Genomic DNA, 23434 nt, shown 5'->3' with positions numbered 1-23434 from the left:
AGGAGGAAAGTCAGTTGTGCATTTGTCTCAGCTCACTAAATCTATATTTTACATAAGATAAAGTAAGCATGTGAAATTACCACCATCTGGAAACAAAAAGGTTTTTTGTTTGTGTGACTCAGTTCCCAAGCTTAGCTTTTCCTTTGGCTTAGTGAGTTTGGGTTCCCAAGGTTGTATATTTTTTTCACAGTGTCTTACATTATCTCATCAGTACGGCAGAACCCCTGATGTTCTGTCTCTAGATGGGCTATATCTGCCATTTCTTCCCCTTGCTCAGCCATGAAACGTTGTCCATTTAGCTCATCAGACTCGGGCAAAGCTTCAACCCTCCCTCCCCCAGGCCTGCTTCTCTCTCCCACCACTTACAGGAATGAGTCTTCTGCTCCTAAAGCTGCACAGGATCTTCCAAATACTCACCTGTCCATTCACTATATTGCAGGTTATTCGACCAATGAAAAACCTGACCATCTTATTAGAAAAAACAACGTGGTTTTGCACCGTGGGAGGTGGGCAAGAGTGGCCACTCCTGGCACTGGGCCCAGGTCTGGAGCTTGTGCCCTTGGAGCAACACCTGGAGGAGGCTCTGGGCAAAGCCTGTGCATCCACTCGGACCTGCACACCTACCACTCATGATACCGGAGCCCTCCGCAAAAGGCCCACTACATTCACTGGGACCCCAAGATCTCGGCCAGCTGCCCCCACAGCCACCACAGTCCCCCAGATGAGTTGGGCTCCAGCTTCTACACAGACACCCCTACAGTTCCTGGGACCCCAACATCCTGGTCCCTTCCTGCTATTCACCTGGTATGGCTGATGGTCACAGGGAACCCTCAGATGACCTGGTGCCCGACATTTTGGACACCACCCATCAGTGCAACATCCAGGTGGCTGGATCCTCATTCAACCGCACATCCACATCCAACCCCGCAAGGCTGGGATGACATCACTGTATGTGACAATATCAAGTACATCATTGACATGTATGGCTTCCATGGTGCATTTTATCCCTGTAAGAACAGCATGGTCAAAAGCCTCCCCACCAACTCTTTTATATCTATGACTCATATCTGACATCCCTTGAGGCCTGGCCCTAATTTGGGGTCTTCAGAGCACTGCTGGTGGAGGAGGGCCACACCCACGACGTCCTGGGGTTTGACGACATGTGCACCTACTTTGTCTCCAATGGTTTATCCTTGGGTTCCTCCCATCAGAACTGGAAAGCTGTGGAGAATTTTTGTGATGCCAACAACCTCATGTTCACTCCAGTGTGGGGCCTGGCTGCACGGACACCAGCATCCAGCCCTGGAATGACCACAGTAGGTGGAACAGGGTCAATGGCAAGGACTATGACAGGGCCCTGCAGGCAGCCCTGATGGTGAGGCCCAAGATCAGCTCCACCACCTCCTTCAATGAGCAGCCCGAGGGCATCCAGATGGAGAAGGCCACTCCCAAGGAGACACCCATGCCTGTATTTGGACTACCTGCATCATCGGCACAGACTGTACCTGGAGCTGACCCACCGCTGGGCATGCACTTCATCCAAGAGAAGGTGCAGTGGCTCAGGTGAGGGGCCTGTAAACAGGGGCGTGAGGTGCTGATGCCCTTGCCTTGCTGGAAGATGTCACCACTTGGGGCTCAGCTGAAGTTGTAGGCACTTACTCCTTTCCAGGTTGGCAGCTGAGTGCTTCTGGTGGGCCCTCAGCCTGGGGCTGTGTTGCACAGAGCCGCTTCCTCAGGTGAGTGGTGCTGGGGTGCTCTGCGGGGATGGGAACTGCCAAGGCTGGCAGGTGACTAGACTTAGCCCAGAGCTGCAGTGAGCTATGAGTGCACCACTTCATTCCAGCCTCAGTGCCTCAGTGACAGAGCAAGACCCCATCTCTTAAAAAAAAAAAAAGTATCTTAAGAATACAGGTGTATAAAAAGATGTGTTTGAGGATATCTATTGCAGCATTGTTTATACCAGAGAAAGTAATGCAAACAACCTAAATGTCAACTAGTAGAGGATGAAATGATGGTATATCCATATTGTAGAATGTTAATGAGCCATTGAAAAGCCCAGTATAGGAAGTCCTCACTTTGCACATTTATGTGGGACCATAAAAATGGCCATGCAAAGCAATGTTAATATTCAAAGGGTAAAATATGATTGTCCTAGATCTTTAAAAATCTCTGTCAAATGTTAAAAATTCCCTTACTGCTGGTTATAAGAATATAGAGAAATGAAAAAATAGAGAAACTAATATTTATTTAGTGTACTATAATTTAAAACATTAGAAACATTGAAAATTAAAGTGGTTTATGCCTTTGTAAAAAAAAATTATGAAGAGTAGTTTGAACAATGCTTCGCTTCTTCCTGTGGTATAACTTTCACTATAGATTGACTGCTTGTTTGTTTGTTTGTTTGTTTAAGAGACAGGGCCTCTCTATGTTGCTCAGTCTGGTCTTGAACTCCAGGGCTCAACCTGCAGTTCAAACCATGTGTTTAGTCACATCATGTTTGCTTGCCTTGCTGAATATTCTGCCTTAGTCTTCTGCCTCAGCCTCCTGAATAGCTGCAGCTACAGGCATGCACCACTGTACCCAGCTTGGGGTGACCATTTCTTCCAGGCTTTGGTTAATTGTCCTACTCCATCCTAAATTCAGATCAGCTTCCAACATTTTCTCTGTTGTGCTTTCAAAACCATGAAATCTCTTCAAAATATTTTAAATGTGAAGTTTTTTTGCTATTGTCACTTCATCTAGGAAATCTTCGTCCTTTCCATCACAACCGCTTTCCTCATTTATGTCAATAAGTTTGTCTTCGGTAAGTTCTTAAGGCTATATACCTGGAGTTTCTCAAAAGGTGGCAGTGTCAACACTCCCATGCTCAGCTATTTCTTCTGCAACTTCATTTATGGTTGATGCAAATTTCACTTCCGAAGTTAACATATTTTGTTCCTTTGCTGCACTGTGCCCTTTTTTGAATATCTATTTTTGTAAAATAGCATATGGAATCCTCAGGGGGAGACATGGAGGCAACACAACTACACACTTTGCTGTCTGTGCAGAACTGAATAATATGTACATTGATCACCAATAGATTTTGAAAGAAGTGGCGTAGCTGATCAGTGACTTTTACACATCTGTTATTTACAGAGTAATTTGTGACCTGAATAGGTGAGAGTGAAGTGAATTTTATGCAATTACTCACAATTAATATACCATGGTAACTGAAATTTTGAACCACGTTGGGGGACTGATGTAATTTAACTAAACAGTGGTAACTGAAAATAAAATACATATCAGAACCACCCAAAGCAAAGACTACCTATATGTGTGTTCATTGTAATTGAAAGCTCTTCCTGTGAGCTGGGCATTCTCTGTTTGCCCCTTCCGTTCTCTACTTACTGCCCTTTTCCACTCTGCTGTGTGTCCTGTGAGGCCAACCTCTAGGGACTGCATCAACCAAGCACCTTCCCCAGTGGCTTCTAATTGTGTTTGGTCATTGGAAAACACCAACAGATCAGATGGAGGGAGAAGAGAAAGGTCAGGATGTTTATTTTCCTTCTTTGCTGGACCACATTTGGCCATAGCTGTTTTCCTCTCCTGAAAGCCACAACCTCCTCTCTACAAGTATAGCTGCTTCTTAGGCCCCACTCGCTGCTCCCTCTCTGCTCCTTCAGACCTAGCGTTGGTAGTAGCTTCCTATGGTTGCTGGCTCTAGGGTACTTCACCAATCCTTTCTGGTTTCCTTTAAAGCCTTCCAGATCTTTATGGCTTCTTTACATAACTCTTCAAGCACATTTTACTTGAGTGTGCCATATGTTTCTGACCAGAACCCTGACCTAGATAACATATTATACTGTTCAAAAAAGCTATATGTACATATCCAAATAGTATATGCATTCAGAGGTCTGAAAGCAGTAACATTTTAAACCAATTTCCTTTTTCCCATCTGCTTGTAAAAACAAGTAGATTACATATTTTGATGGATTATTTCGGCTTCAAAATAGTTATTCATTTTTCTAATTTAGTCAAATCTATTATAGAAATTTCCAAATTAACTCTTCTACTTTTTAACTTATTTAGTCAGATAGATCTTTGAATGCATATTCTTATAAATCTGCTCTAACACAGAAGAGAGGATTATGCAGCAATTCATATTTAAAAATTGCTGGCCAGGCACAGTGGCTCACGCCTTTGGGAGCACTTTGGGAGGCTGAGGCGGGCAGATCATGAGGTCAAGAGATCAAGACCATCCTGGCCAACATGGTGAAACCCTCTCTCTACTAAAAAAACAAAAATTAGCTGGGTGTGGTGGAAGGTGCCTATAGTCACAGCTACTTGGGAGGCTGAGGCAGGAGAATCACTTGAACCCAGTAGGTGGAGGTTGCAGTGAGCTGAGATCACACCACTGCACTCCAGCCTGGAGACAGGGTGAGACTCTGTCTCAAAAAAAAAAAATTGCTAGCCAGGCGCAGTGGCTCACGCCTTTAATCCCAACACTTTGAGAGGCTGAAAGAAAAGGATCGCTTGAGGTCAGGAGCTCAAGACCAGCCTGGGCAACATAGCAAGACCCTGTCTCTACCAAAAAAAAAAAAAAATGCTGGGCATGGTGGCATGTGCCTGTAGTCTCAGCTACTCAGGAGGCTGAGGCAAGAGGATTGCTCGAGCCCAGGAATTCGAGGCTGAAGTAAGCTGACTCCAGCTGGGGAAACAGAACAAGAGCTTGTCTCTAAAAAAAAAAAAAAAGAGAGAGACAAGTTTCTGGAATTAAATAAGATTAGCTGTTGTCTTCTTTCTTAGAGTAATTTAGAACCTGCTTTATTTCATAACAGACTCCTGCATCTGGACTGTCACTGGGTCCAATTTGGGAGAGCTATCATTTCCACTTTGCAAAGAAACAGCTGACATCCACACTCAGCTTTAGTGCGGCTGACTGGTTATCAGCCAGTCTCCACATAGTACATTTAACATTTCCTTCAGAATGAGACTCAATTGATTTTTTTTACTTATGAGAAGCATTAAAATGCTAATTCTGAAATTCCTTTGTGTTCTTATTATTGTCACCAGAATAATCAACAAGGCAAGCAAATATGGTAGGGATAAACACATATACAAAATGAATTTTGAAAATGCCTATATAGATTTATCATTTGAAATGCTAAAGGTTCTGGGATTTATTTTTTTTTAATTTTTTATTATTTTAAGGTGATAGGAACGTAAAACATTTCTTGGATGTTTCTGAAGAAACCTGTCATAAAAGAGCATCCTAAAGGAAGATTTGCTTATTGGAATTCCTTGCCTTTGTCTTTAAAAGTCTACCTTTTCTGCCCAGGAGCAGTAGCTCATGCCTGTAATCCCAGCACTTTGGGAGGCTGAGGCAGGCCAATCACCTGAGGTTAGGAGTTCAGGACCAGCCTGACAACATGGAGAAACTCTGTCTCTACTAAAATACAAAATTAGTCGGGTATGGTGGCACATGCCTGTAATCCCAGCTACACAGGAGGCTGAGGCAGGAGAATTGCTTGAACCTGGGAGGCAAAGGTTGTGGTGAGCCAAGATCATGTCATTGCACTCCAGCCTGGGCAACAAGAGCGAAACTCCATCTCAGTGAAAAAAAAAAAAAAAAGTCTACCATTTCTACAGCAATAGCTGTAGAATGCACTGTGCTGGTTTGGTGTTGTGAATTGTATTAGGCCATTTTTGCGTTGCTATAAAGGAATACCTGAGACTGGGTAATTTATAAAGAAAAGAGAACTAATTGGTTCATGGTTCTAATACAGGCTGTAAGGGAGCATGGTGCCAGCATTTGCTTCTGGTGAGGGCCTCAAGAAACTGATGATCATAGTGGAAGGCAAAGGGGAAGCAGGCATGTTACATGGGAGGAAGAGAGAGGGCAATGATGCCGTAGGCTTAACCAGACTTCACATGAACTCAGAGCGAGAACCTGCTTATCACCAAGGTGATGGTGCTAAGTCATTCTTGAGGGACCTGCCCCCATGATCCACCTTCCACTAGTCCCCATCTCTTACACTAGGAATTACATCTCAACATGAGATCTGGAAGGGACAAATATCCAAGCTATATCATGATTGAAAAGAGATTTATTCAATAAATAACATTTTACAGTGCCTCACTTTTTGTAAGACATTCAAAAAGTGTTACAATAATAAAAATGTATTGGTTACTTTGCACTCCCAAGTCCAGAATACATGGAACTAATAACTAAATAACTATCGAACAGAACCTTCAAAGAACACTACTCTGACCCATCTACATGGAGTGCTATCAGTTTTGAGCTGTATCTAGCACAGGAGAGTGCTCTAAACCAGTTCCAGGCTGTGGTTCAAGCAGCAGACCCTATGCTACTAAAGGTGTCTATGGTAGGAATTGATGCCATGTGGAGTTTATAGGAGGCCCCAGTAGGAGAATCACAACAGAGACCTCCTAGGTTCTGGAGTAAGACTATGCCATCTGCAGCAGAGAACTATACACCATTCAGAAAATAGACCCTGGCTGGCTACAGGGCCCTGGTGGAGATAGAGCACCTAATTATAGTGACTGTGCAGCCAGATCTTCCCATTGTGTGCTGAGTTCTTACAGACTTACCCAGTTACAAGGGCTAAAAGCATCATAAGATAGTAGTTGGTGGCCAGGCGCAGTAGCTCATGCCTATATTCCCAGCAATTTGGGAGGCCGAGGTGGATAGATCACTTGAAGTCAGGAGTTCGAGACCAGCCTGGACAACAAGGCAAAACCCTGTTTCTACTACAAATATAAAAAAATTAGCCAGGCGTGGTGGCACACACCTGTAGTCCCAGCTACTCCAGAAGCTGAGGCGCGAGAATCGCTTGAACCTGGGAGGAGGTGTTACAGCGAGCAGAGATCATACCACTGCACTCCAGCCTGGGTGACAGAGTGAGACTCTGTCTCACACACAAGAAAGATAGTAGTTGGCACACTTGGGATTAGGCATGAGTAGGAAGGACGCAAGTAAGCTGGATAATAATCAGGACTCCTGGAATTCCCTGTCATCACCACTGTTGGCTCTGTTCTCTTTCTCAGCTCAAACTTATGGCCATGTTTGGAGTTGGAGGAAGAGGGGACACAGGAAGCTCCCTTGAGTCCAGCTGGCAGAGGATGAAAAGGGCCATGTTTGTTTCATGGTTGGGCTGACTTGGTAAGTAGCTGCTACTATTATACTACAGCCATTTAAGGGTGGCCTAGAAAGATTTAAAATCCTTCCAATGGGCAGTGCCTCTGGTTAGGTATTTTGCATGGAAAGGGAAGCGGCCCAAGGAAAGAGGAACACACATACATTTGTGGACATTAGTGAATGGCTAGGCTAATTAGTCAGGGGCCCAGAAAGAGAAAGATTGGAAATTTAGGGGCAAGGAAGCTTGCCCAAAAATCATATGGGTGGAACTACAGAAGTAGGAACAAAAAGTAAAGATCTTAGTATCATATGAGAACACTCACCAGAGAATATCCACCATGGAATTCTGGTGGACAGAATGACTTGACCATTCAATGTCAACCTGCCTCTGTCATCACTCACCGCAAGTCTAGTGCAACAGTCTCATGAAAGTAGCAGATGGCAGGGATGGAGGCTATGGGCCCAACGTGAGTTCCCATTCACTGAGACTGATCTAGTTTCTCTCACTGCCAAATATCCTATCTGCCAACAACAGAACTCAATGCCAAGTCCTCAGTGCGGCACCATCCCTGGAGGAAAGCAACCACTCACTTCTTAGCAAGTTGATAACACTGGACTTCCAAACTGCAGCAGCAATTCACCTTTACTGGGCTCAGCACATGTTTTATGGGTTTTCATTTTCTGCCTTCAAGGTCTCATCTAGTAGCGGTGTTTAGAAAGTTAGATGCACCAATATGGAAACCCCTACAACTCAGACTCAGAGTCCCACCTTACAGCAAAGCAATCTGCACAATGCCATGGGATCTATGGGTTGAGAATCTGGCCCTTGGTTAAACACCTATCTGTGATTTTTCAGGTCTGACCATAAGCAATTACAAAGACTTTACCTGTCAGGCCTCACAGGGAAAGCTGCCCTCTCCACACCATTGGTGGTGCACAGTCAGTGCATTCTGGTTTCTAAAGGAAGTTGTAGTCAAGAACTCAGGCTTCCCTGGCCAGCCACGCTCTTCATGCATTTCCATTCCTAGTCTGGTGCCTTTGTCTCTGGGTCACCATCTGAGACCTTAAGGAGAGGTCCTCCTTGGCCTCCTCTGCTGAGGTCTCCTTACTGGGGGAGGAGGAAGAATTTGAAGACACTTTTTCCCCAATCTGAGCACCTAGGACTTTTGTACCCCAAACTCTCCCCACTCCAGGTTCCATAAAACTGCTGAAGCCTTTTGCCCAAGAGCCCCCCCATGCCTGTGCTGATCCCCCTCATCCACTGCATCGATTCATGAGGGAAATGAAGCAGGAGTCAGCGCTTTCTCCAGCTTTAAACTCACTTTTACCATCGAAGTAAGTGATTAAAGTCTTCACTCGTTCATTTTTGGCTTATTGCTTTAATCAGCTACTCTGACAGCTCACTCTCCCAGCTCAACTGAGCTCCTGACAGTGATCCTATTACTCACTGAACTGCCCAGAAGCTTCATGACTTATAGGGTGATAGAAGGGCCTTTTGAAGGCTCAACCAAGGTGCCTGCTTGGAGGTGTTATTGTGCAAGGCAGGGGCACCACCTCCAAACTTGGTCTATTCATTAACTCAGTAACTGTTTTAAGATGTACAGTCCAGCCAGGCATGGTGGCTCACACCTGTAATCCCAGCACTTTGGGAGGCTGAAATGGGCGGATCACCTGAGGTTAGGACTTTGAGACCATCCGGGCCAACATGGTGAAACCCTATCTCTACTAAAACACACACAAAGCCGGGAGCGGTAGCTCATGCTTGTAATCCCAGCACTTCGAGAAGCCAAGGCAAGCAGATCACCTGAGGTCGGGAGTTTGAGACCAGCCTGACCAACATGGAGAAACCCCGTCTCTACTAAAAATACAAAAATAGCCGGGCATGGTGGCGCATAACTGTAATCGCAGCTACTCGGGAGGCTGAGACAGGAGAATCGCTTGAACCCAGGAGGCGGAAGTTGCAGTGAGCCAAGATCATACCATTGCACTCCAGCCTGGGCTTAAGAGTGAAACTCTGTCTCAAAAAATATATAGATATATAGTATTAAGATGTGACTCCCTTTTGACTCATTAATTTCTCATCAAAATTATCTAAAGATTTAAATTTGTAAAAATATACTACATGAATGGTCTTTATAGTAACAGACATAGTCATTAAAATAACGCAGAAATATATTATCAACTGAAAAGATATTCATGATATATTGTTGTCCTTCCTTCCTTCCTTCCTTCCTTCCTTCCTTCCTTCCTTCCTTCTTTCCTTCTTTCCTTCCTTCCTTCCTTCCTTCTTTCCTTCTTTCCTTCCTTCCTTCCTTCCTTCTTTCCTTCCTTCCTTCCTTCCTTCCTTCCTTCCTTCCTTCTTTTCTTCCTTCCTTCTTTCTTTCCCTCTCTCTCTCTCTTTCTTTCTTTCTGACAAGATCTCTGTCACCCCGGCTGGAGTGCAGTGGCACAATCTCAGTTCACTGCAGCTTCTGCCTCTCAGGTTCAAGGTATTCCTGCCTCAACCTCCCGAGTAGCTGGGATTACAAGTGTATAAAACCACACCCGACTAATTTTCGTATTTTTAGTTGAGGCAGTGTTTCACCCTGTTGGCCATGCTGGTCTCAAACTTCTGACCTCAAATGATCTGCCTGCCTTGGCCTCCAAAAGTGCTGGAATTACAGGCGTGAGCCACTGCACCCAGCCTGAATTTCTTTTAAAAGCAGCTTATACAATAGTGTATTTCATATGGAAGGATGAAACTCATCAAAATGTTAAATAATATTTCTGTGTGGTACAATTTGGGGTGATTTTATTCTTTTTCCTTTTCTATATTTCTGCTTTCCTTCAATGAATGTATATTATTTACAATTTTAAAAATTATAATTTGCTATAAAATAAGAAATCAGTGATTTTTTTTGCCTCTCAATAGATTATCTCTTTTTTACAGTAAATATCCTAGTTATGATCCTTTATCTTTTATTTCTACTGTAACCTTGTACTTTGATGTCACTTTATGCTTTATGTATTTTAGTACAGTAGCATATCACTCTGCAAATTGTAGTTTTGTTCATATCCTGCCTCCACCATTAGGCTGTAAGTTTCCAGAAGTCCTATCCACAAACATGGCTGCCCACTGCAGGATATTCCAACAGAAGGATGGACGGAAGGACTGAAGGACAGAATGCACACCCTGAGACATATCGTATCGTAGAACCCATCAGCCCTTCATTCTTGTTAATTAGGAACATAACAAAACCCCCACATACCATGCCCTTGGACATTTTAGTTGAAGTCATGCTAGGAATCAAACTAGCCATCCTTGATGGCTGCCACACATTGTGCAACTAAATGCTTTCAACAAAGCTGCCACCATTCATACAATCCTCTCTACAACTGCTGAGAGTGCCATGGGCTCTTTTTGGTTATTTTGTTTCATGTTTTAATTACTTTAGAATAACTTGCATTCAGATCAGAGAAACTGTTTCATTTGGTTCCACCTGAATTGCTTGTAAGTGCCTCTTTTTCTGAGTGTCTGTCAACCCAAAGGTCTGCTTTTTTTTTTTTTTTTTTTTCATGGACCATATATGAGACTTAATGGTCTGCTATTTCTAGGATGTCTCCTGGGGCTAATGAAAGTGATGGTCAACCCACGCTGCCTGTGCAGCCTGCTACAACTGCACATGAGGAGTATAGATCTCTCTCTCTCTCTCTCTCTCTCTTTTTTGTGAGATGGAGTCTTGCTCTTTCACCAGGCTGGAGTGCACTGGCGCAATCTCAGCTCACTGCAACTTCCGCCTCCTGTGTTCAAACGATTTTCCTGCCTCCGCCTCCCAAGAAGCTGGGACTACAGGCATGTGCCACCATGCCCAGCTAATTTTTGTATTTTTAGTAGAGTTGGGGTCATCACCATGTTGGCCAGGATGGTCTCGATCTCTTGACCTCATGATCCACCTGCCTCAGCCTCCTAAAGTGCTGGGATTATAGGTGTGAGCCACCGCACCTGGCCCAGATCTCTTTTATGTCTTGAAGAGTGGGATGTGAAATTTTCTTTTTCGATCTCAAGCCATGGAGATTGGTTTTATATCTCTGTGAAATACTGGGTGATTTTGGGGCTCTATATTATAATAACAGAAGTGATTTTCTTGTTGAGGCTTGAAATCAAGAAGGAATGAATTGTACAAAACTCTCTTAGTGTGTTCCATTACACCTCAGCCCCTAGAATGTAAGCTCCATGAGAAGCAGGGACTTTTGTCTGTTTTGTTCACTACAATGTCACTAGTACTTATCACAGTATTTGACACAGAGTATGACTGAATAAATGAATGAATGGAGCAGTGTGGGAATTGCTGAGATTTTAGAGACATCAGGAAGCTTCTAATCCCCAAATAATCTTTTCCCACTGACAGACTGAAACCTGTAATTCTAAGGTCGAAACTTAATCAATTTGCCTCAAGGCTCTTATTTTACTTAAAATGAAAATGCCATGTCCACTGATAAGAGAATGAATTGATATGACCTTATTTAAAAGCAATTGGGTAGTTTATGAAAACATAAAATGTTCATACTCTTTCACCCAGGACTAGCTCTTCCAGAAATGTAACCTGCAAAGATGCTAATTGCACTGTTATTTCTAATGAGGGAGCAGAAAGCAAATAACCTAACCTAAATATCCATCTGCAGAGGATTGGTTAAAGAGAAGAAATTTGGCCAGGAGTGGTGGCTCACACCTGTAATCCCAGCACTTTGGGAGGCTGAAGCAGGTGGATCATGAGGTCAGGAGATAGAGACCATCCTGGGTAACACGGTAAAACCCTGTCTCTACTAAAAATACAAAAAAATTAGCCGGATGTAGTGGCACACGCCTGTAGTCCCAACTACTTCAGAGGCTGAAGAAGCAGAATAGCTTGAACCCAGGAGGCAGAGGTTGCAGTGAGCCAAGATTGTGCCACTGCACTCCAGCCTGAGAGACAGAGCAAGTCTCCAAAACAACAACAATAACAACAAAAAGATAGAAAGAGAAAGAGAAAGAGAGAGAGAGAGAGAGAGAGAGAGAGAGAGAGAGAGAGAAAGAAACAGAAATTTAATCACTGACTTTTGCCTTTGACCAATGTCAAAGATTCTCCAGGGCCTTAACTCCCTCTCTCCTTCTGAGAGGAGGGTGCTTCTGAGAGGCATGAGCCAGTTCCTCAATGGGGACAACAGAGAAGCCTGGGAGCCACAGAGGGCAAGAGTCATCATCGAGCACTCAGAGCCCACTCACATGGAGCTGGAATGAGAGACAATAAGAACCTGGGAGGATCTTAAGGGTAACGTAAAAGCATTTTATGGTAGCTATAAAAAAAAGAGTAAATTTGTATGCAACTTCATATTTCTTAATGTATAATATAATGTAAGGTATATTTAAAATGATAGGTTATTATGAGTTGAGGAGTATATGAAAGTTAAAAGTGGGTGTATTAGCCATGTTCTTCAGAGAACAGAACCAATAGGAGAGAAAGAGAGGCAGATTTATTACAAGGAATTGGCTCATGCAGTTACAGAGGCTGGGAAATCCTATGAGCTGGCATAACCCAGGAAAAGCTGGTGGATGGTTCAATCTGAAGGGCTGAAAACCAGGGGAGCCGATGGTATAAATCTCATCTGAAGGCAGAAGATGAGATGTCCCAGTTCAGGCAGTAAGGCAGGAAAAAGAGGGCAAACTCCGCTTTCCTCTGCTGTTTTTTCTGTTCAGGCCCTCTATGGATTGGATGGTGCCCACTCACACTGGGCAGGCCAATCTATTGTACAGAATCCATCTACTTAAATGCTAATCTCCTCCAGAAACCCCTCACAGACATAAGCAGAAATAATATTTAATCTGGGCAGCCCATGATCTTCTCAGGTTAGCACACAAAAGTAACTGTCATTGTGTGCATGTGTGTGTGTGTGTGTGTGTGTGTGTGTGTGTGTGTATAGAATTCTGGTGTTCAGCTTTTGGAAAAAACTAAGAATTATATAAAAATAACAAAAAATTACCATTATTTCCACTTATTTTGTTAGACATCATAGTCAAACTTATTTTGTTAGAAATCAAACTGCCTATTTAAATAATTAAGAAGAAAGTCATCCTGCTAAAATCTGGTTAGCAGCTAGCATACACTTTTTGTTCTTGTTGTTAATAAGAAGTAGAACAGGCTGGGCACAATGGCTCATGCCTGTAATCCCAGCACTTTGGGAGGCTCAGGCAAGAGTATTGCTTGAGCCCTGGAATTTGAGACCAGTCTGGGGAACATGATGAAACCTCATCTCTACAAAAAATACAAAAATTAGCTGAGTATGGTGGTGCACACCTGTAGCCCCAGCTACTGGAGAGGCTGAGGTGGGAGGATCACCTGAGCCCAGGAGGTCAAGGCTGCAGTGAGCTGTGATTGCACCACTGCACTCCAGCCTGCGTGACAGAGTGAAATGCTGTCTCAAGAAACTAAAAATGTAAAATATACCAAATATTTTATAAGATGAGGGTTGACTGCATTAAAAGAAAAGATTTCATAATATAATTTGAGAAATATCTTATTGAATATTGCACACCACCCACAATAAATCATATAACTTTTTAATCTGCTGGTTTTATTCAGTGTAAGTTGATATATCAGTGATTCTGGAAAATATTACAGTTAGATTTTAAATGATGAGCATTACTAACCTGCACTGCTACAGCTGTTTGAAGGACGTTTCCTTCCCAGCTAAAAATATGTCTCAGGAAAAAGAGCCCTTATATTTTAGAAAATCATTCTGAAATATCTACAAATGAAATGATACAATGTCTGAGATTTGCTTCAAAATCATAAGGTAATGGTAAGAAGTTTACTTTACCTCTGTGATCGTCCTTCCCAAATCCATAATCACTGTCTAATCATAAGAAAAATATTAGACAAATCCCAATTCAGGGACATTTTGCAAAATATCTGACTAGCACTCCTCAAAACTGTCAATGGCATTAAAACCACAGAAAGTCTGAGACACTGTTACAAGCCAAAAGGGTCTAAGGAGACATGACCACTAAGTGTAATGTGGCATCAGGATGAGATCTGGGAAGAGAAAAAGAGCATTAGGGAAAAACTAGTGAAATCTGAATAAAGTGTGCAATATTAATTAATACTAACATACCATAGTTGGTTCCTGAGTTGTAATAAATGTATTAAAAGAGTGTAAGATATTAACAGTAAGGGAAAATAGACAAGGTGTATTTGAAAATTCTATACTATCTTTTGCAACTTTTGGTAAATCTAAAGCTATTCTAAAATAATATCTTAAAAGAATCATGGGTGGCTGGGTGCAGTGGCTCACACCTGTAATCTCAGTACTTTGGAAGGACTGCTTGAATCCAGGAGTTCACGACCACCCTGGGTGACATGTTGAAATCTTGTCTCTACAAAAAATATAAAAATTAGCTGAGCATGGTGGTGCACATCTTGGGAGCTGAGGTGGGAGGATCATCTGAGCCCAGGCTGCAGTGAGCCATGATTGTGTCACTGCACCCCAGCCTGGGTGACACAGCAAGACCTTGTCTCAAAAAAAAAAAAAAAAAAAATCATGGAGGCCCTGGCATGGTGGCTCACACCTGTGATCCCAGCACTGTGAGGCCAAGGCTAGAGGATTGCTTGAGCCCAGGAGTTCGAGACCAACCTGTGCAACATGGCAAAACCCCATCTCTACAAAAAATATGAAAATTAGCCAGGTGTGGTGGCATGCATCTGTAGTACCAGCTACTCGGGAGGCTGAGGCAGGAGAATCACTTGAACCCAGGAGGTCCGAGGCTGCAATGAGTTGCGATTGTGTCACTGAACTGCCTGGGTAACACAGCAAGACCCTGTCTCAAAAAAAAAAAAAAAAAAAAAAAAAAAAAAAAAAAAAAAAAAAAAAAAAAAAAAAAAAAAAATTCCAGAATACCAGGTATTCAGCATAAACCACATTGTTCATACAGTTTAGGTACAATGAGCCATCCTTAACAGTTAGGGGATAGTGTTATATCAGTATAGAGAATTATTTACCAGTCAAGTTCCCAATGTGAGCAGGCCTTTCTAAGGATAGCAGTTAGGCCTGGGCACCAGCGCATGCAGACAGTATAGAACTTTTTGGGGTGTTTCATACTACAACCCATACCCTCTTCCTGTTGTGGAAAGTATCCCCACAAATCTCACTTACAGACCTCATCTACTGTTCTGATCAGAATGCATGTCTGAAGGAGGAAGGGAACACCTATGACATATGGAAGCTGAGAAGAGGAAGCCTTGAGTTTCTCAATGAACATAGCCGAAAATTAGCCCAGAGCTCTGCACTATCATTTTCGGTTTTTTCCTTCTGTACATGGGCCTTTAGTTCTGAGAAATCTATCCTGAGGATAGAAGAGGAAGGGAACGGAGGAGAGGAAAAATGGGAAAGAAAAGAGTGAGGCCTTTTGAGAGGATAGAGCAGAATCTGATTAGCTTCCAGATAGCTTGTGGATCTGTTCTTAGTGCACTAGGGTTGTGAATATCCAGGACGCACTGCTGAGTTCAAGGTTTCTAAAATACGTACAAGTGGTAATGTCCAGGAGGCAGGCAGACTCTGGAGCTGGTAAAGAGCTGTAGGACACAGGGCCTCAAGTGTTCATTTTCAAATGAGGTAATACATATGACTACAGATGCACTGCAACACATCAGCATTGATTATTTTTGTTAAACTCTGTAAATATCTTGTGAATAGTGTATTTGTACACGTTAAAAGAATTACTGTCCACTCTGCTTGGCATTTTAAAATTTTTTTAATAAGTTGGATTTGGTGGCAAAAAATCCCAGCAACTCAGGAGGCAGAAGCAGGCAGATTGCTGGAGACCATGTGTTCAAGGGCAGCCTGCACAACATAGCAAGATCCCATCTCAAGAAAAGGAAGAAAAGGTATTTTTACTATGCTAGAAGCCTCAAAAACTGGAAGTGGTCCCCATTTCTCTTAATGTCTTAGAGGGCAAGGAAAGGTAATGGTTGGTGAAACAAAATATATATAGATATCATCAGTACCCAGACGTTCATTATTGCCAAGGGAGTGAGAGGGGTCACCCAAAAGAACGACTTTATGGAAAAAGCAGGCTCTGGAACTAGAACATTTAAAAGACTCGCTGAAGAAGAGGCACCTACAAAAGATGCTAACCAAGAATAGCCAACGAGGTGGCAGAAAAACAGAGTGAAATCAAAGAGTTGGCAGAAAAACCAAGTGAAACAGAAGTCAGGAAAAGATGGTGGAAAGAACAAAAGAACTGAAGCCAATAGTGCATTTTAAGAAGGGGATTAAAGTCAGGCGCTGTGGCTCATGCCTGTAATCCCAGCGCTTTGGGAGGCCTTTGGGAGACCGAGGCGCGCAGATCACCTGAGGTCAGGAGTTTGAGACCAGCCTGGCCAACATGACAAAACCCTATCTCTACTTAGCCCGACATGGTGGTGGGCGGGCAGTGAGCTAATTGTGCCACTGCACTCAAGCCTGAGCGACAGAGACTTCATCTGAAGAAAAAGGAGATTAATCAAGTGTCAAATATTTCTTTCTGTTTTTCATTTATTTATTTGGAGATGGAGTCACACTTTGTAGCTTAGACTGGAGTGCAGTGGTGCGATCTCGGCTCACTGCAACCTCCGCCTCCTGGGTTCAAGCGATTCTTCTGCCCCGGGCTCCTGAGTAGTTGGGATTGCAAGCATGCGCCACCACGCTCGGCAAATTTTTGTATTTTTAGTAGAGACGAGGTTTCTCCATGTTGGCCAGGCTGGTCTCGAACTCCTGGCCTCAGGCGATCCACCGGCTTCCGCCTCTCAAAGTGCTGGGATTACAAGCATGAGCCACCGCGCCTGGCCAGTGTCAAATATTTCGCTGATTTTCTTCGGTCAGCACCACCATAATAATTGGGCCACCTTACTCAGGCGCTGTTTAGACGTCTGACTCTTTTACAGGGTTTTATCCTGTGGTTTCCAGCTTATTTCCTCCAACTAGACAGCAAAAGCTGGAGATTTGAATCTTACTCATTTTTCTCTTCCATAGAGTCTTACTCCGATCCTTCAGTTAATATCAGTGAAAGGTTTTAAAGAACATTTGAAAAACCACTCGGTTAAAAACAGATTCTAAGGTGTTCCAGCAGCCAAAATACCCGCGGGCCACGGCCACACTGCGCAGGCGCAAAGGCAGACCTGGGCATTCCCCGGAGGACTTTGCATTTGGCGCGAAATCCCTTTCCGTGGGCGGGGCCCTGGGGAGACCAATGAACGCCGTTCATTGGTCAGGTTTGGCGCGAAATCTTCGGTTCCTGTGTCACGATTGGTTCCGGCCGTGCCAGTCGGAGAGGGGGCGGGGCGGAAGCGGCGGCGGCGCGCGAAAAGCTGCAGCGTCTGGAAAGAAACGACTTGTGGCGATTGAGCGTGGCGTAGGCGAGTTTTCGGCGCTAGGCAAATATGGACCTCGCGGCGGCAGCGGAGCCGGGCGCCGGCAGCCAGCATTTGGAGGTCCGCGACGAGGTGGCCGAGAAGTGCCAGAAACTGTTCCTGGACTTCTTGGAGGAGTAAGTCGGCGAGCGCGCGGGGCCTCCCCCGCCGCCAGCCTCCAGAACCTGCGGTATCGGGGCCGGGCGGGGCCGTATGGCCCGCGGGCGTTCGGGAACCTGGGGGTCGCACGACCGGGAAGCGCCACCCCGCCCACTCCCAACTTTAGGCTCCGAGCCCTGCGGCCACGAGGAGCCTGGGACAGGCTGGGTTTTTTTCAGGACTAAAACCTATCTCGAGCCCTAAGTTGCTGGTGCCCAGTGCTCAGCGCTTTGTTTCTGTCACTTGGTGATCACCACCCGTGAGCCCGCTATTTGCACAGTCCCCGGTGACCGGCGCGGAAACCCGGGCTCGCTGAGGATAAGTAACTGGGCCACTGGGTGCGGCTGGGTCGAGTGGGAGGCCGAACTGCTACTGAATCCCGGCGGAGCCCTGCTGGGCCACGCAGCCAGGAGTCAGGTGCTGGGGGCGCCCACGGCCCGGGCCACCCTCGCTTCCTGTGCTGACGAATGTTTCAGCGTGAACTGTGGTCTGTAAGCTTAGCTCGGAACTGCTTGAAAAAAAAAAAAAAGAAAGAAAAAGCTGCTGGGGCCGGAGCCCTGCCCTGTAAAGTAGCTGACCATATTCCTTGTTCTGGGTGCCTTATTCCCCTCTCCCTCTGGCCTTCCTTTCCTTACCCTACCCCTCTTTTTTCTGTGCCTCTGGGCTCCTAGCCTCCTAACCCCAGCCTCCTCCCTGACCTGCCTCACCCACCGGTTACTTTTCCGAGAGCACATACACCACGACCTACAGGCTGAAGGGTCAGCAGTTTGGAATGGCTTATGAAATTATTTTTATTGTAAAATATGCATAACAAAGTTGACCATTTTAGCTATTTTTAAGTGTACAGCCCAGTGGCATTAAGGGCATTCACCTCGTCGTGCAGCCGTCACCACTCTCTATCTCCAAACTCTTTTCATCTTCCAAACTGGCATTCTGTGCTCATTAAACACAAACTCGCCTCCATTACCCCCTCCTTCGGCCCCCACTCTGCTTCCTTTCATTATGAGTTTGACTACTCTAGGTACCTCATATAAGTGGAATCGTATAGTGTTTGTCCTTTTGTGTCTGGCTGGTTTCACTTAGCATAATGTTTACAAGGTTCCTCCGCGAGGTAGCATGTGTCAGAATTTTCCTTTTTAAGGGTAAATAACATTGTACAGGTTGAGTATCCCTTTTTAGAAATGCTTGGGACCAGAACTGTTTGGTATCTTGGATTTTTTTTTTTTTTTTTTTTTCCAGATTTCGAGTATTTGCATTATACTTAACCAGTTGCATTCCTAATTTGAAATGCTCCAGTGAACATCATGTCAGCACTCAAAAGTTTCAGATTTTGGACAATTTTGTATTTGGATTTTCAGATGAGGGCTGCTAAACCTGTATATACTACATTTTGCTTATCCATTCAATGGATGCAGGTCGATTCCACCTTTTGGCTATTGTGAATAATACTGCCATCTTATGAAATCTTTATATACTAAAACCATAGTTTAATTTCCATTTCGCTTCCTATGACAATGTTACTGTCTGCCTGACAGCTCCTCCTTCAAAACCTAGCTAAAAATTCACACCTTTGTGAAACCTTGTACACCTTTTTGAGAGGCACTAATCCTTTCTTCCTTAGGCTCCCAGGGTTGTTTTTCATTTACTTCCAGCAGTGTATTTACCTCTCAGTCAAATCCCATCCTCAACTCTGCCTACCTACTGCACCACATTACAAAGGTTCTTCAATAAATGTTTTGTTTAAACACATAATGTAAGTGCCTTGACTGTGCAGCTAGATGATAATGATGAAACAAATAATCCCTGTACTTTGTTTAAAAAAATGCCAACTCCCTATCGCAAAATCAACTGATTCACCGTTGCTTGTGGAATAAAGTTTACATTCTTCACCACTCTTTCCTGTTTGTCTTCCAAAACCAGCCTCAGTCATCATCCACACTTCTCCCCTATCTTCTCTGACTTAATCACATACTTGCAAACATCTGTAATCAGTCACTTCACCACCTGTTTTTCTTTGAAATTTTTAACTCTTTCAGAAGCTGAATTCCAGTGCCACCTTTTACATGTATGACTCTTACAGTTGTTCCTTCAGGCAGAATTAGTTTCTGTTACCCTAGCACATTTCTTGTTCTTCTCATTAACAGGACCATCTTTCTTGTCTGTCCTCATTGTTTACATGTCTGACTCCCTAAACAGATGATGTTAGTTAACCCTAGGGCAGGCAGGAACAACACTGCCATTTTCAGCCTCAGATACCACTGTCATAGGACTTCGCACATAGTTGTTTAACAAATATTTTAAGGAGTCAGAACATGCTGTTGCTGTATTTGGAGGAGGAATTTATTTTTTCTTAAAGTGAATCTGCATATTCTGTTTAAAGGAACAAAAAATAAATTTGTATGATACCCTGCTTGGGCTTTAGAAGGAAAAATACCAGCAGCTTTATTTGTTGTGCATATTTCAATTTTCCTGAAGTCCTGGGCAGTGAAGCACCTCATTTCTGTGTATTCTTATTTCTATTCTACTTCTTAAATCTGTTACTAATCTATCATTTTGCAAATTCCCTACAGAAATGGAATCTTTAGTTTTAAGACTGAATTTCTTGGAACATTTTCCAATCTTGATTATAAAAGAACAGTTGGTAGTTTTGTTGGATTGTCGATGTTGTTAGTAGTTCTTGATTGAAAAATGTTAAATCAAGAAATACTTAGTTTACTCTCATGCCAGGGGTTTAAAAAAAAAAATGAAAGGGCCGGGCGCGGTGGCTCATACCTGTAATCCCAGCACTTTGGGAGGCTGAGGCAGGTCAGGAGATCAAAACCATCCTGGCCAATATGGTGAAGCCCCCATCTCTACTAAAAAATACAAAATATTAGACAGGTGTGGTGGCACACACCTGTAGTACCAGCTACTTGGGAGGCTGAGGCAGGAGAATCACTTGAACCTGGGAGGCAGAGGTTGCAGTGAGCTGAGATTGTGCCCCTGCCCTCTAACCTGGGTGACAAAAAAAAAGGAAAGAAACTGGGTGTGTGTTTTGACTCACACATATAATCCCAGCACTTTGGTAGGCTGAGGCAGGTGGATTGCTTGAGCCCAGAAGTTCAAGACTGGCCTGGGCAACATGGGACAATCCCATCTCTACAAAAAATACAGAAATTACCTGGGCATGGTGGCATGTACCTATAGTCCCAGCTACTCGGGAGGCTGAGGTAGGAGGATCATTGAGCCCCAGAGGTTGAGGCTGCAGTGAGCTGTGATTGTGCCACTGCACTCCAGCCTGGGTAACAAAGCAAGACTGTCTCAAAAAAAAATTTTAATTTACAATCCAAGGACCTACTTTTCCTGTTTTCCAGACATTGTGCACATTACTTTTACAAGCATTCTCTCATTTAATCTTCACAGCAGTTTTATGAGATGACTTGAGGTCCTAATTTGTTTTTGTTTTTAAGAATAACAAAAGGATGTTTAGAGGATGTATTAGTCTGCTTTCATGCTGCTGATAAAGACATACCTGAGACTGGGCAATTTACAAAAGAAAGAGGTTTAACTGGACTTAGAGTTTCACAAGCCTCACAATTATGGTGGAAAGCAAGGAGGAGCAAGGCACTGATGTCTTACATAGATGGCATCAGCAAAGAGAGAGACTTTGTGCAAAGGAACTCTTTTTTTTTTTTTTTTTTGAGACAATCTCATTCTGTTGCCTAGGCTGGAGTGCAATGGTACAATCTTGGCTCACTGCAGTTCTGCCTCCCAGGCTCAAATGATTCTCCTGCCTCTGCCTCCCAGGTAGCTGGGACTACAGGTACATGCCACCATACCCAGCTAAATTTTGTTGTACTTTAAGTAGAGATGGGTATCACTGTGTTAGCCAGGATGCTCTTGATCTGACCTCGTGATCTGCCTGCCTCCCAGAATGCTGGGATTACAGGCATGAGCCACCGCACCCGACTGGAACGCCTCTCCTTAAAACCATCAGATCTCATGAGACTTACTTACTATCACGAGAACAGCACAGGAAAGACTTGTCCTCATGATTCACTTACCTCCCACTGGGTCCCTCCCACAACATGTGGGAATTCAAGGTGAGATTTGGTTGGGGACACAGCCAAACCTTATCAGAGGGGATAAGTAACTTGCCCCAAGTTACAGAACTGCTAAACATGAGCCTGTCTGAGCCAGTTGTTGGAGTTTAACCAATATTCTGAATTATAAATCACTCAGGTTTTTATTACCTGTGTCCTTAATCTAGTCATCTCACATGTACCTACAGGTTCCAGAGCAGCGATGGAGAAATTAAGTATTTGCAATTAGCAGAGGAACTGATTCGTCCTGAGAGAAACACATTGGTTGTGAGTTTTGTGGACCTGGAACAATTTAACCAGCAACTTTCCACCACCATTCAAGAGGAGTTTTATAGGTATGGGTATATTAATCTTCTTTACTTTGAATGGGGGTTGAAACCTGGGAAGCCAGCTCTTAGACTGTGAGTGTTCACTTATATAGCAGAAAGGCAGCTTTCACAGTTATTTCCCTCTGAGAAGAGGCCCTTGGATACTGCCAGTGGTCATTTTAGTACTGCTCTGAACTTCACGTAGGCCTTTGTGGAGCTGAACTTTTTTTTCCAAATACAATAGTTGAAAATCTTTGCTTTCCATATAGTTTTCCCAAGGGAAAACCGTACTTACTAACTTTTGTGTCATTCCATTGATCCTTTTCCCCCACAGGAATAAGTGTTTGTGTGGGTTCTGTTCTTGTACTAGGGGTATCTTTACAGCATTGACGTTGTAATTCTTGTTCCCTTAAAGTTCACTTTTGTTTCCGCTTATAAAAGTAATATGTATATATTGTAGAAAATTTAGAAAATAGAGAAAAATAGAGAGAATTAAATTGCTTGTACACTTGTAATCCCACCAACATCATTAGCAGGTTCACTACAACAAAATTGCAGGAACTTTCCAAGTCTGCAAGTGCAGAGTTTTGTGAGGATGTTCTGTTATATTTTGATGTCTTTCTGTGTTTATGAAATTACTCCATTTCATATAAAATTTCTTAAGATTATATTAATAGTTTTAATTGTGTTTTTTTAAGAAATACTATTTTAGACATTATATTTAATAGTAGGCTTTTGTTTTGAATTGTTATGTACAGCAAGAAACATCTTTGTACACAAGGCTTTGTATCAGGATTAAATGAATGTGACAATCTGTAGAAATAGAATCAGGTTAAAATAAATTGTGGACAGTTGTGAAAGATAAATTAAAATCCAGGGATAAGGAGGCACAGTCTTGTTCATTTCTTGGTAGATTGGGAGATGGAGGATTTGTCTGTGTTTCTAGTCACAGCTGATAATCAAGAATAATTGGAGGGTTAAATAAGCAACAATTTATTGTGAAAGCATGTAGCAGTAGAAGTTATAGTACTGACAAATGAGTGAGAGGTAGAAAATCAAGGCTGGTGATAGAAGCAGCTGTGCCATACCTTAATTAAGCAACAGAGTTTATTGTAAAAGCATGTAGCAGTAGAAGTTATAGTACTGACAAATGAGGGCGAGGTAGAAAATCAAGCCTGGGCCGGGCGCGGTGGCTCAAGCCTGTAATCCCAGCACTTTGGGAGGCCGAGGCGGGTGGATTACGAGGTCAAGAGATCGAGACCATCCTGGTCAACATGGTGAAACCCTGTCTCTACTAAAAATACAAAAAATTAGCTGGGCATGGTGGTGCATGCCTGTAATCCCAGC

At 43.4% G+C, this 23434-nt stretch overlaps 1 protein-coding gene and 1 pseudogene across 1 annotated transcript in view; both read left to right on the top strand.

Annotated features, from left to right (window-relative positions):
- Positions 1 to 279: 279 nt before the first annotated feature.
- LOC108293357 lies at positions 280 to 17533 on the top strand (annotated as a pseudogene).
- Positions 17447 to 23434, top strand: part of MCM6 (minichromosome maintenance complex component 6) — a 43523-nt gene continuing 37535 nt past the window's right edge. Inside the window, exons 1-2 of the mRNA XM_017514697.2 lie at positions 17447 to 17675; positions 21968 to 22114. Of these exons, the coding sequence (XP_017370186.1) occupies positions 17569 to 17675; positions 21968 to 22114 (254 nt within the window). The 5' untranslated portion in view covers positions 17447 to 17568. The remainder of the gene's footprint in view (positions 17676 to 21967; positions 22115 to 23434) is intronic.

Source organism: Cebus imitator, unplaced genomic scaffold, assembly GCF_001604975.1.
Source record: "Cebus imitator isolate Cc_AM_T3 unplaced genomic scaffold, Cebus_imitator-1.0 Scaffold534, whole genome shotgun sequence".
NCBI classification, from domain to species: Eukaryota; Metazoa; Chordata; class Mammalia; order Primates; family Cebidae; genus Cebus; species Cebus imitator.
Note: the sequence above shows the minus strand (reverse complement) of the source record. Positions and strands in the feature narration are given on the sequence as shown.